The following is a 13,979-nucleotide window of genomic DNA, read 5'->3' as shown; positions in this document are numbered from 1 at the left end:
ACACTTTTATAAGAATATATTTAATTATAAATTATTTTACTTTCAATTCACTTTAAAATAAAATCAAATTGTTACCGTAAAACCTAGCTAATAGACAAATATAAAAAGTGAATTGTACCATACTGCAAAATCAATTCAACTTATTAACAGAAAAAAAATGTCAATAATTATTCCAATTATGATATCTTTAAAAATAAAACCATGCAAACTTTAGATATTTAGATTAAGATATTTAATTTAACAACGTGACAACCAAAAGCTTATAAGGTAGGAGAGTTGTTCAACAAACCAACGTAAATCGGATTTTGATCCATTATTACCAAATTAATTTGCATCACCACGATGTGAGACAATTGCTCCATGTTTAGAACATATATGTCATTGTACATGTAGTGGTTTGAATATATAATTAGGATGATTAGATAAGATAATAAGATAATCTGTATTAGGTCTTTAATATTCAGATTAATTAAATTATTTAATTAACGAAGAAGCTTTTACTTTTACTTTTCTCCTTATTAATAAAAAAATTTTGTCTACGTAAACTTATCAATTATTTAAGACACGTATTGTGGAATAATCATATCAAATAATGTGATAAATTTAATTTGATAATCCAAAAATATCTGCCACTAGTCGTCTTTGAATCTTGACTTGTTAATAAAAAATCTAATTGAGATGAAACTATCCGCTACGTGTATCTCATATTATAGTCGCTGTAAAAAGTGATTAATCTTTGCGTGTAATTCTATCACACAATTAAATATTTATTACAAAAACCCGAATTTGAATTATGCTATTGATATAAAGGTTTGTTGGAGATAATATATAATCAAAAGAGGAATTCTTATAGTGAGTAAACTAATTCTATAAACTAAATATTATTGTCAACATGAATTTTGCGAAACTATACTTTCCAACTTGTATGTCATCGCACGTTTGGTAGCCTTTTAGATGCAATTAGTTTTATTTTAAAATAATGGATCAAAACTAAATATATGCATTACCATAATAAATTTGCCTATCTGATCAGTCCATTACAAAATAGTTAATTGCGTGCGATTTTTATTGTTCCTCAATCTCAATTCAACACAATGTATTTATTTTGAATATAATAATTTTAAATTCAAACAAACAAAACTATTATAATGTATTACATTCTTTGTACTTTCAAACAATAGAATGAAAATTTTATTCTACAATTACGACATAAAATATCTAAACAATAAAATAAAATATTTGTTTTATTTTGTTCCGTTCTATTTCATTTTTTTCCTCTTATTTTTAAATATCTCAGTCTTAAACTCCACAAAAGAGATTAAATAGGTTACACACCTTCTTCAAAAACTACATTAAAAAATAAAATAAAAAATAAATGGATGACTATTTAGTTATACTTCAGTTGCTTCTTTTTATTGTCCAAGGGAGTCCAAGGGAGCCTAATATTCGAAATGAGCTAAACAAGGATTCATAAGAGACTTAGACACCACATTTCAACTCAAAACCTTAAGGCAATAGGTTTATGGGTCATTGTACTTATATATCCAATATAGCCTCCATTCCTGGTCAATGTGGGACGCCTCCATTCCTAGTCAATGTAAGACTAACCACTCATAATTAAATTCCAACATACTAACCACTCATAATTGAATTCCAACATATATTGATCTCTAAAGTTAAAAAATTTCACCCAAGAGCCATGTTTTTTTTTTTTTTTTTTTTTTTTTTTTTTTTTTTTTTTTTTTTTTTTTTTTTTTTTTTTTTTTTTTTTTTTTTTTTTTTTTTTTTTTTTTTTTTTTTCTATTGGTGAAGTTAGTTAACAAAAGCGGTACTAATGTTTACTATTAAATTAGCACTTATAGGAAAGATAACACATAAGTTGTATGATAAAATGCTTCAACCATTCCACTACCTAGTTTAGTCTTAAGACGGATTCGATGTTATTTTTTGTACCATTATGCATTATAATTTGATATTAGGTACTATGTTCAGTTTGATTGTTAAGTGAGTATGAAGTTCTATGCATTTCCATTTTTTTTAACTCTTGTATTTTTTAATATTATTCAATTAATATTTAATATTATTCAATTATTGATTTTCACACTTGTTGACCAGCTACTGGGCTATTACAGTATGATACAAGAAAAAAAATGTTAATTTGCTGCACTAAGATTCAAATTTTGCTCAAGATGATAGGAAATTTAATTTTGAAATCTTACAGTTTCCTCTGTTTTTTTTTTCAAAACAACATAGCTTGATTGTGGAATAGAAAAAGCAGTTGGTTGCTTGGTAAATGATAGTGAACTTAGTAATATTTTTTTTATCAAGATTAGTTATGTCATAATACTTCGATTTTATGAAAAAAGGGAAGGTTAATTGAATGAATAGTGATAATGTAAATGTAGACTGTTGTTGATAGTGTGAGAATGATTGTTGTTTGATTTGAATCCTTAATTGTGTGTCTTAATTTCGGTCATATAACCAAATCATATTGTTTGTGTTTTTTATCTAAATTCAGTTAGGAATATGATATTGAGTTTTTAAATGTTAAGATAACATGTTATTTGAGTTTTTATATTTTTAAGTTGAGGATAGTCTAATCTTTTTATGTTTTACGATATTTTTTTTTTATAATTTTTAAATTCATAAAATTTAATATTCTATTTTAATCATCTTTTATTTTTTGTTTTATGCGTGATTACCTATATTATAAACAAATATTTTATAAGATTTTAAATATAAGTAAAAGTGGCCACTATAAAATGCATCAACCTTGTGTTTGGTTCCAATTACTATATTATACATTCGATGAATTCAATCATACTTTTAATTTGAAAATAATTTACCATTTATTGAAAGTAAATGCTCTATTAAGATTTTTTTGGTCTGTTTTTCAATAGGGTTATATGTGTCTCCAAGACCATTCAAGAAAACATGACATATATGACTCTGTGCCTTTTGACCGTCTTGATTAGATCATAGTCACATTTGATTCTACTTGATTTAATGCATTTCTTTTAGCAAAATTGAAACGTCTCTTTTAGCTTATTTTATCGTATGCATTGAATTTTTTTAAACAAGTCTAAATTCCTGATATGATATCTTTTGAGAATCTTTCTTTGAGGTCATCCAAAGGACTTTACAATTCTTTCATAGTATTAGAGAGTATTTTTATATTTTAAGTGATAGGATAAAATAATGTGTATAGTATAAAATATTCATATTAATTAAAGTGGTTGAAATTAGTAGTAGTAGATAGACTATTTAATTAAAGACTTAAATTTATGGTTGGCTCATAATATTGTGATTTTTAAATTTTAGTCACTGTTTATTTTATTTTATTTCGGTTGATTTTGGTTCCTTTACATTTTGATGACACATAACTCAATGCCAACATTAATTTCTATTAAAATGCAAAACAAGGAGATTTATGATTTGAAGTAATAAGAAATTTGCTTATTTAATTGTCACCCTAAATAATATTAGTTATTAATATTAGTCTTTGAACAAAAAATTAAAACCTAATTAGGGATTTGTTCCCTCTCATATGTCATTTATTTATTTGTATTTGTATTTATTTTATTTTTTAGGGTTAAAGTCATGTGGACAATATTGGTAAGATGTCAATGTCACATCAATAAATTGAGTTATCTCAGTGTAATTTTAGAAAAAATTAAGAGGAAGACTCTCAAATTAAAAAGAAAAAAAAAAGGACTAAAATCACTAAAAAAAAAAAAAGAAGAGATTTTTTTTACAAGAAAAAAGATAAGATTAAAAATTGCAAGATCTCAATATTTTGACCGATATAAAAGTGAATTTAAACCTCAATTTAATGAGAGTATGAGAGTGATGAAAAGTTGATAAATGTTATTTTAATATTATAAATTAAAGAATAATTTTAAACAAATAAATATTATAAATATGACTTATAATGAGGTGGAAGTAGTCATTAATGAAACCACAATGGGAAAAGTCATGACCATGATTTAGAATAGGAATCTCTTCATTCACGAACAACTTATTACTTGAGTTGAATGGCTTTTTTTTTTTAAATAGTTCATATTAATAGTTAATTATTAATTTTGCTAGAGGTGGAATAGAATTCATTATCTCATTGCCACTTCAATTTCTCTAAACTATAACAAGAACAATTCTTAGATTTTTTGCGTGATCTAGATAGTATGGATTGAGAGAATTTGAGATTAATTTGCGACATTTCCCTATTGAAAGTAGTTTGTGTTGCTTGAACATGTTTTATCCATGATTGAACTATTAAGGAACAATGAAGCTATAGTTTGAGTAATCAAAGGAAGGAGATGAAATAATGCAGGAAATGGAGTAGAGTTGTACCACGAGCAAGAAAATTCCACTTTAATACCAAGTAGTAAAAAATATATAGTAAACTCTTATTGACATAAAGAGGAAAAAATCACAATAAAAATTTTCTCTAATTTTTTTTTAACTTTTAACAAATACAATCAAGACTTGTATTTTGAGGAAGTGAAACAAATCTAATTGTTTAGTAAGAGAATGCTGTTACCACCGCGGTGACACTTCTAATCCAATTGAACTTGTAATTGTTTAGGATTTTTCATTCACTTGTTTTGAGGCACGAATATATTTGATTTTGCTTTACTAATCTATAAAACAAAATTTAAATAAACCATTAGAATAATTTTAAATAACTTTTTCAATTGAAAAGACAATTTAATAATAAAAAACACACCTCCAATTGAACAATTTTGTAATTGTTCAGAATTTCTCATCCACTTGTTTTGAGCCGCAAGTATATTTGATTTTGTTTCACTAATCTACCAAACAAAATTTAAATAAACCATTAGAATAATTTCAAATAATTTTTTTTATTGAAAAGGCAATTTAATAATAAAAACACACCTAAATCAGAAAAACAGTCTCTTGCCACCATGCTCCTGGTACAACAATTTCATGTCAATTATCATCAATTATACACAATGAACACAACTGTTAAACCAACAACGATTTCATGTCAATTATCACCAATTATACATACATACATATATTACCCAATATTTTGGAAATATCTCACAATCCCCCACCATTTTCAAAATATACTTAGTACCATAATTTTAAAAATATCATGGTTTCAGATAATGGTATCTTACGATTTGAACCACTACTTAGTAAGCTATGGGTTCCACTTATCCTGAATAGATTGGTAGACAAGTTTTGAACCAGTTATTCATTAGAACAAGTGTGCACAACTTACACATAAAATCTCAATACTATCGAAACAATTATAAAGATGACACATTTGTTAAGGTCTTGTGTCATGTACCCTTTTCATGAGAATTTAAGAGTCAAACCCTTTAACTCTCTGAAGCGGCCTCACTTCATCCTCACATAGATAGACTATATCAAAAATACACCCATATATGTATTTCAACAAATTTATGCTATATGTCTATTAAGAGTAAAACTCAACCTTCCAACTTTATACTTATGGTCCAAGTACTTTCAGCCTTTGGGATGTATCTATATTTAAGTACTTGCAATCATTCTAATAGTGTACTTTTATCATTGAACTCAAGACTTGATGTTACTCAAGTGTGAGTCGATTTTCCACCATTGATGATTAATTAGATATGGGCTTGAGTCTCATCCTCAATGATGTTTTCAACACCATGTCCCTTGTCAGACCTTTTGTCAAACGATCTGCAAGATTATTTTCAGTTCTTACAAACACAATGGATATTACTCCATTTATAATTAAATCATTTACATAGCTATGTCTTAGACCAATATATCTAGATTTTCCATTATATACTTGGCTATATGCTTTGGACAGTGTGAATTGACTATCGCAATGTATGTATACTAGTGTCATTGGCTTTGGCCAAATTGGTATCTCATATAATAAATTTCTTAATCATTCTGCCTCTTTACGACCTGCAGCTAGGGCAATGAACTCTGCAGCCATGGTGGAGTCATCAATGCAAGTTTGTTTCTTTGATCCCCAATAAACTGCACCTCCACCAAGGTTGAAGATGCATCCACTTGTGGAAGCATGATCCTCAACATAAGTTACCCAACTGGCATCTGTATATCCTTCCAAAACTGAAGGATATCCACTATAGATTAAACTATAGTTAATTGTTCCTTTTAAATATTTTAATACTCTATTAACAACCTGCCAATGTTCTTTACTTGGATTGCTAGTATACCGACTTAATCTGCCTACAACATATGCTATGTCAGGTCTGGTACAGGTCATGGCATACATCAAGCATCCGATTACCTTTGAATAATCTAGTTGTGCCACAAGGCATCCTTTGTGGTTGTAAACTAACATTTTGATCAAATGGAGTATAAACAGGTTTGCAATTAAATTGATCAATTTTTTTTAGCACTTTCTCAATATAATGAGATTGAGATAAACCAATATTTACTCCATCTCTAATGATTTTAATTCCTAAAATTACATCTGCTTCACCTAAATCTTTCATATCAAAATTTTTTGATAAGAAAGTTTTAGTTTTTTCTACCTCATCTAAATTGGTGCCAAAGATTAACATATCATCCACATATAAAAAAAATCATAACACCATTTCCATCATGAAATTTACTATAAATACACTTGTCAGATTCATTTATTTTGTTTCCATTAGAAAGCAAAACTTTATCAAACTTTTGGTGCCATTGTTTGGGTGCTTGTTTTAACCGATATAAGGATTTAGTCAATTTATACACTTTATGTTCTTGCCCTTTGATAACGAATCCTTCAGGTTGTTTCATATACACCTCTTCATCTAACTCTCCGTTTAGGAAAGCAGTTTTAACATTCATTTGATGGATTACAAACTTATTGATAGAAGCTAGTGCCAAAAGCACTCTTATGGATGCAATTCTTGCAACAAGTGCATAAGTATCAAAGTAGTCGATACCTTCTTTTTGTGTAAATCCTATGGCAACAAGTCTAGTTTTGAATTTATCAATGGTACCATCAACTTTCATTTTCTTCTTAAAAATCCATTTACAAACCTATTGGTTTGGATCTAGGATGGAGGTCTACTAATTTCCAAGTTTTATTCCCCATAATCAAGTCCATTTCCTCTTGGATGGCTTCTTTCCAAAAGGAAGAGTCTTGAGACTTTATTGCCTCTTCATATGTGTCTGTGTCACTCTCTAAATTGTAGCAAATTGGTCCATAACTGTTAATGAAATTATTTGTACCTTCTACAAGAAACATAAAGAAGTCTAGGCCATAATCTTTCTCTTTTCTGGCTCTTTTACTTCTTCTGGGTTCTGAACATGACAAAGTATCATTATTAGATGCATTATTTTTCTAGACTTTGTACACTAGAACATACAGTTTCCTTGGGATGTGGAATTGAGTTAAATCTATTTTCTTAAAAAATTGCATCTCTTGACTCAATCACTGTGTTAATAGGATATGAGTCATTAGATTCAACAACCTTGAATCTATAGGCCTTGCTATTTTCAGCATAGCCCAGAAATACACTTTCAATTCATCTTTCTCCCAATTTCTTTCTTTTTGGTTCAGGAACCTTAACAATTGCTTTACAACCCCAAACTTTTATATAGTTAAGATTTGGTTTTCATTTCTTCTAGAGTTCATATGGGGTTATCTTGCTCCTTTTATTGGAAACTCTATTTAGCAAATAAGATTGAATTTTCTTTTCTTCCAGAGTTCACCCCAATAACCTTTAGATAAACCAGAATAGGATAACATGTCATTCACCATTTCTTCTAATACCCTATTTTTCCTTTCTGCAATTTCATTTTGTTGTGGGGAATATGGTGCAGCTGTTTGATGCACAATACTAGTGGACTCAAAATACCCAGGATGATAGAACTCTTCTCCCCTATCACTTCTAAAACACTTAATAAAAGTTTCATGTTGAAGTTCTACTTGTGCTTTAAATATTTTAAATTTGCCTAAAACTTCATTCTTAGAGTGCATTAAATAAACATAACAAAATCTAGAGTAATCATCAATAAAAGTGACAAAATACTTTTTACCACCAATTGTAGGCCAACCATGTAAATCGCATATATCAGAGTGAATTAAATCTAATACCTTATAATTTCTTTCAACAGTTTTAAAAGGGTGTCTTGTGATTTTAGTTAGCATGCAAGTAGTACATGAATTTGAATTTTTATCAAAATTCAGAATTAAATTTGATTTCATCATATCATTCAATTTTCTAAAGTTAATATGTCCTAGTCGCATATGCCATAAATCACAAGACTCAACAATATAAGCATAAATCATATTATTATTATAGTTACTAACAACATTACATTTGAACATATTCTCACAAATGTAACCCTTCCCTACAAACATACCACCTTTAGAGAGAATAAACTTATCTCCCTCAAATATACATTTGAAACCAAACTTGTTAGGTAAATGTACAGAAGTCAAGTTCTTCCTAACATTAGCACTACAAGAAAAAAAAAAACGTTTTGCGGCGGTTAAAAAGGGGATTTGCAGCGGTTGAAACCGCTGCCGTTTGATGTTTGCGACGGTTCTGTAACTGTCGCAGATTCGTGCGTCGCGAGACCAGTTTGCGACGGTTCACAAAACCGTCGTTCGAACCGTCGGCAAAATTTGTGACGGTTCCTAACCGCCTCTAAATACAGTTTGCGACAGTTAGAACCGTCGCTAAAAGACACTCAAATTTATTTATTTCTGAACAATAACGACAATTATCAACCGTCGCTATATTTATTTTGAGGCAGTTTAAACCGTCGCAAACCTAATAATTTAAAATTAAAAAAATATGATACAATTTTTTTTCTATTTTTAATCAATTAAAATAAGAAATATTTATAAATACCATCCACATAATTTAAATACATAATTAATAACTATTCCAAAATATATAATTTTTTCAAAAGAAATAACACCAATTCATACATTGAAGTTAACTAAAACAATAACTAAATTAGTTTAAATATTCAAAACATTAGTGGAGTAGCTAAAAATACAAAACAACTCCATCAAACTTAGAAGTTCATCCAAATATCTAATTAGTCCCTAATGATGTTCCACGATCATCAGGTTGGTGGCTGGACTAAGATGAACGTCTACCATCTATTGGCAATTCTATGTCCATTGGCTGAAGAAAAAAAAAGTATATATTAACCTCAACGAATATTGATAAATATTGTCAAAACTAATTAACTAAATTTCTCTTATAGCTATAAGAAATCTTTACACAATTGATATTTTTAATCAAAGAGAAACAGTTCTCACAAGATTTTTAAATAGGTTTGCTATGAAAATAATTTTACCTGTTTGTCTCTAGAATTTTGCATTTGCATCAAGAAAGCAATTTGCTCCTTCAACATATCAACTTCAGAATCCCTTTTCTTAAGCCTATCAATTTCAGCTTGCATTTTCTCCATCTTTTCATTAGCTTCAGAGGAAGACATTGATCTTACAGAGTGAGAAGTAGATGTAGTAATTTGTGACGGTGTTATTTCAAGTCCCATACAACGAACATATCCAAGATGTTCTTTTCCAAACACATTAACAAATGCTTCATTTGGATAAAGAGTCTTCCCAATTTCAGCTTGCAATTGTTCCTGCGCAAACAGATAAAGCAAACTAAATTCCTCTTTGTAACAGAAATGTCTAACTTTGCAACTCACTATTAAAATTATGCAATTATACAATTATTTTGAGACAAAGAAGTAGCATTTTATTTAGTCTCACTAATTAACATTAAAGGAACAAAACATAACAACGTCATACTCTTAGAAAATATTACCCGATAAACATTCAAAATATAGAACTAGACCAGGTATATAGTACTAGACAAACAATAACAAATTTTAACGTTAAAAAAATAAAGAACTAATTAACATTAAAAAAAATAATTTACGAAGTTTAAATTTTGATAAAATATAAAGGAAGAAAACTGTATTTCAACCTATGTGTTTTTTGTACATAAGAAATTAAGAAATCAAAATATAGTTTGACCAAGAAAAAAATATTATCATGTGACTAAAACAAAAAGAATATCATGTAACAACTCATAACACTTAATGATGATCAGCTAGTAACACTTAATGATGATCAGCTAAAATTTAATTAGTTCAATTCCTTATCTTCATACATTCTTTGCATTGCTCTTAATAAATTATATCTCTTCTTCTCGCATCATGCTGTACTGCAACTTCATCAAAAAATTACCCACAAGACTTCTACATGTAGTTAGTTATGGCAAAATAAATTAGTTATTACTTCAATTCAAATTTGAGGAAAAATTCTTGCAAAACAAGTAATAGAACTGAGATAAAAATGAAAACAAACGAAATAAAACAAAATACTTTACCAAAAGTAACCAATTCAAAGTAATCATAATTCTAAGATTTTATTATAATTCATTTCAAAACCAAATGTAATTTCTAGTCCAAATTTTAAAGACAGGAAAAATGATTACTCCAACCAATATAATGTGCAAAAAGAAGTGAAAAAGAATTGTGTAATGTTATTCAAAGATAAAATTTGCCACAAATAAAACACTCACATTTTATTAAAAACAGAAACGTGAACCCCACTATATTTGGTACGAGTAATAGAACTGAGATAAAAATGAAAACAAACGAAATAAAACAAAATACTTTACCAAAAGTAACCAATTCAAAGTAATCATAATTCTAAGATTTTATTATAATTCATTTCAAAACCAAATGTAATTTCTAGTCCAAAGTTTAAAGACAGAAAAAATGATTACTCCAACCAATATAATGTGCAAAAAAAAGTGAAAAAGAATTGTGTAATGTTATTCAAAGATAAAATTTGCCACAAATAAAACACTCACATTTTATTAAAAACAGAAACGTGAACCCCACTATATTTGGTACGGTATTTGTTTTTGTGTTCTATTTTATGTCAAATTTTGTGTTCTAATAATATTACTCATTTGCTAATTAGTTTTTGTATCTTTTAGCATGTATTGAATGGACACGAGCAGTTTAAAGTAATATTCTTGTTAACTAAACCTGTAAACACCCTATTACATAACCATTTAGCTAAATCAGATGAAAAGATGAAGAGAAAAACCATAACCAGTTTTATTTCACATTTCTAGTTTCTCCGATTATATCTCCAGGACACAGGTCCAACATAAATATCATTGACATTGCCACTACTTTACAAGTTTTACATTACTGGGGACCTTCATTCAAACACATACTGTTGTCTTCAAAGTTTCAAAGGCAACAAACAATCTGGAAATTATTTTTAAAAGCAAACAAACCAATCTCAAACAAACCAATCATTAACATATATCAAACAATCAAACCACGAGAACGTTATATCAAACAGACAGCGCATACCTGGCCAAGCTTGATTTCTCCTCTATTTGGATTGTAAAGCACATGAATGTTGCAAACCACAACTTTACGAGAATCTGTCAAGCTGCAGAATGCTGCATTTATGTTATATTGAGTAAACAAAGATATCTCTTCAAAAAAATATGAATGATAATTTGAAAAATTAAAAGAAAGCCCATAAGGCTATCAACACCTCAGTCATTAAAAGAAAAGTTGCAAGCATAACACAAGCAAGGCTCAATTAAAATTATCCCCTGACCTTGTGCACCAATCTAAATCTTTATGTCAGCACTCAGCAGCATAAAATATACCCTTGTGAGTTGTGAACCTAAACAGTGTCCTCATTCTCATAAGATTTAAGGAAACAACAAGAAGCTTTTCATCCTCTAATGATGGATGGATACTCTTAATGCTTACTGTAACTAGCTGGTACAAGAACTTACTGGGTTTGTACCCCAATACTTTTTCTTTTCCCCTCAAATTATATTATCAGTTGTCTGAACACATTTGAGTTAAACATCACAATAAGCCAACATCACTCAACTACAAACCAATCCATATAAAGACACTAGGTTTGGCTACTTCGTTGTTTGTTTTGCTTCTAAATGAAACAATGGCTATTTCATCCCTTTGTGCCCCTTTATAGAAATTTTTACTTTATATACAGCAAAGAATTTTGTTGAAAACTTCAAGTTAGACCATTATGGACAGAGTACTCATTTAGTTTTTTTATTTAATAAAATTATGTAATATATCGTGTTGTACCAGTGCCCCAATTTACAGAAAACAATCTGTGATGCTTTTCATTCATTATGATTAATTTCAAAATTAAGATAACATTTGCCGCACAAAACAATTGGAACTAAACTGTTAAATGGAACTAAATGATTACCTTAGCAAGAGTTGATTTTGTTTCCAAGATGATAAATCACCTTATTTTACAGAGTAGATTTCGTTTCTCCTCGATTTTGTTTCCTTCAGAAGTTTTAGGGTTAACAGATTTGGGGGTTTTCAGAAATTTTAGGGTTGTGAAAGGATGTGTGCGGGGCTAAGAAAGGAATACACGAAAGAGAGAGCGAGGAATGAACTTACAAAATCTGGAAAAATAAAAACACGTTTATACCCTAAACGATGATGACAGTTGATTAAAACCGCCCCAGGAACTGTCGCAAACTGGTGGCGAGATTGAAAAACGCAACTCATGTGCTTTATATGTTGTAGTATGGTGGCGGCGGTTGACGAAAACCGCCTCAAAAACCGTCGCAATGTGAAGGTGAGGGCGGTTATTTCAGAACCTTCGCATGCCAAATTTCGCAAACTTAAAAAATTCTTGTAGTGTAGGAACATAAAATACATCCTTAAGAGTAAGTATTTTTCCAGAAGTGAATTCAATCTCCACTGTTCCTTTTCCTTTGACTTGGACAGTTGAGGCATTTCTCGTGTACAAAATACTTCCATCTTCTTCATCAATGGTCTTAAATAGTTCTTTATTTTTGCACACATGGCTGGTAGCACCAGAGTCTATCCATCAAGATTCAACATCTTCAATCATGTTGAGTTTAGAAATGACAGCAACAAGATTATCTTTTGTTGCACTTGAATTCTTCTCTTTGTTCTCCCTTTTCAAGAACCTGCACTCATTTTTAAAATGTCATAGTTTTCCACAATGATAACAACTTCCTTTTCTTTTCTTTCTTTGTTCATCATTACCGTTGTGTTTTTCATGAGATTTATCAAAATCTTGATTTCTTTTCTTAAAAGATTTGCTTGAATTTCCTTCCTCCATACATGGATCTTTTCATGAGAAAATTAGTTTTTAGTACCCTCTTGTTTACGGTACTCTTCTTCTAAACGAAGATGATTACCCAATATCTCAAGAGATATGTCATATTTCTTATGTTTCATAGATTTTTTGAAATCTTTCCACGAAGGTGGAAGTTTGTCTATTATGCAAGATACAATAATAGTTTCATTCATGTGCATTTGATGTTGTTTGTAGTTATTAAGAATACGTCCAGTCTCATGCATTTGTTCCATTACTGATTTATTATCAACCATTTTATAATTATTAAATTGAGAAACAAGAAACTTCTTACTTGTAGCGTATTCTTGCATGTATCTTGACTCTAATTTCTCATATAGTTCCTTTGCAAAGATGCTACTTTGATATATATCAAACAAAGAGTCAGACATTCCGTTGAGAATATGGCCCATGCATATATAGTCATCATTGTCCCACTTCTGTCTTTCTCTTGTTTCTGCTTATGTTTCCACTTCCTTCTCCAGCGGTCTTGTGGTGTTTAGGACATACACCACCTTCAAAGTTGTAAGAAGGAATTTCATCTTTTTCTGCCAACGGATAAAATTTCCTCCATCGAATTTCTCCAACTTCACAAAATTAGAAGTCATTTCTTTGAGTGATGCAGCCATTGATTGAAAAATAAGATCGAACTTAAAGATTGTTGGATCTGTGTTGGTCACAACTGCTGCAAGACTTTAATAGTGAAGTTGTTGATGAAGATTATATACATCAAATTCCAAAGTGTGTTGTTTCACTAGCCTTTAGGTTCGATTCGCCCCCACCATTCAGATGCAAATGAGATAACCAACAAATCCCCTTTAGGGTACTT

At 29.5% G+C, this 13,979-nt stretch overlaps 1 protein-coding gene across 1 annotated transcript; it reads right to left on the bottom strand.

The window, feature by feature from the left end:
• Nucleotides 1-5,908: 5,908 nt before the first annotated feature.
• On the bottom strand, nucleotides 5,909-13,563 carry LOC140918701 (uncharacterized). Its single transcript, XM_073363491.1, has 8 exons — nucleotides 13,173-13,563; nucleotides 12,645-12,870; nucleotides 11,353-11,434; nucleotides 9,301-9,594; nucleotides 8,467-8,636; nucleotides 7,705-7,874; nucleotides 7,021-7,284; nucleotides 5,909-6,096 (listed from the first exon to the last, which is right to left on the bottom strand). Exons 1-8 carry the CDS (start codon nucleotides 13,561-13,563, stop codon nucleotides 5,909-5,911), a joined length of 1,785 nt encoding a protein of 594 aa, XP_073219592.1.
• Between the last annotated feature and the right edge of the window lie 416 nt (nucleotides 13,564-13,979).

This window comes from Cicer arietinum, chromosome 7 (genome assembly GCF_000331145.2).
Source record: "Cicer arietinum cultivar CDC Frontier isolate Library 1 chromosome 7, Cicar.CDCFrontier_v2.0, whole genome shotgun sequence".
Classification (NCBI taxonomy): domain Eukaryota; kingdom Viridiplantae; phylum Streptophyta; class Magnoliopsida; order Fabales; family Fabaceae; genus Cicer; species Cicer arietinum.
The sequence above is the reverse complement of the archived record's forward strand: the minus strand, read 5'-3'. Positions and strand labels throughout refer to the sequence as shown.

What these genes read in the sequence shown, in the direction of transcription:
- LOC140918701 (XM_073363491.1), bottom strand. Translation starts at nt 13,563, where the DNA reads ATGGGCCATATTCTCAACGGAATGTCTGACTCTTTGTTTGATATATAT. An exon ending in AGAGTACCGTAAACAAGAGG is followed by an intron (nt 12,871 to 13,172) that starts GTACTAAAAACT and finishes CTTGATGGATAG; the next exon opens with ACTCTGGTGCTACCAGCCAT. An exon ending in GAGAAATCAAGCTTGGCCAG is followed by an intron (nt 9,595 to 11,352) that starts GTATGCGCTGTC and finishes CTGTTTGCGCAG; the next exon opens with GAACAATTGCAAGCTGAAAT.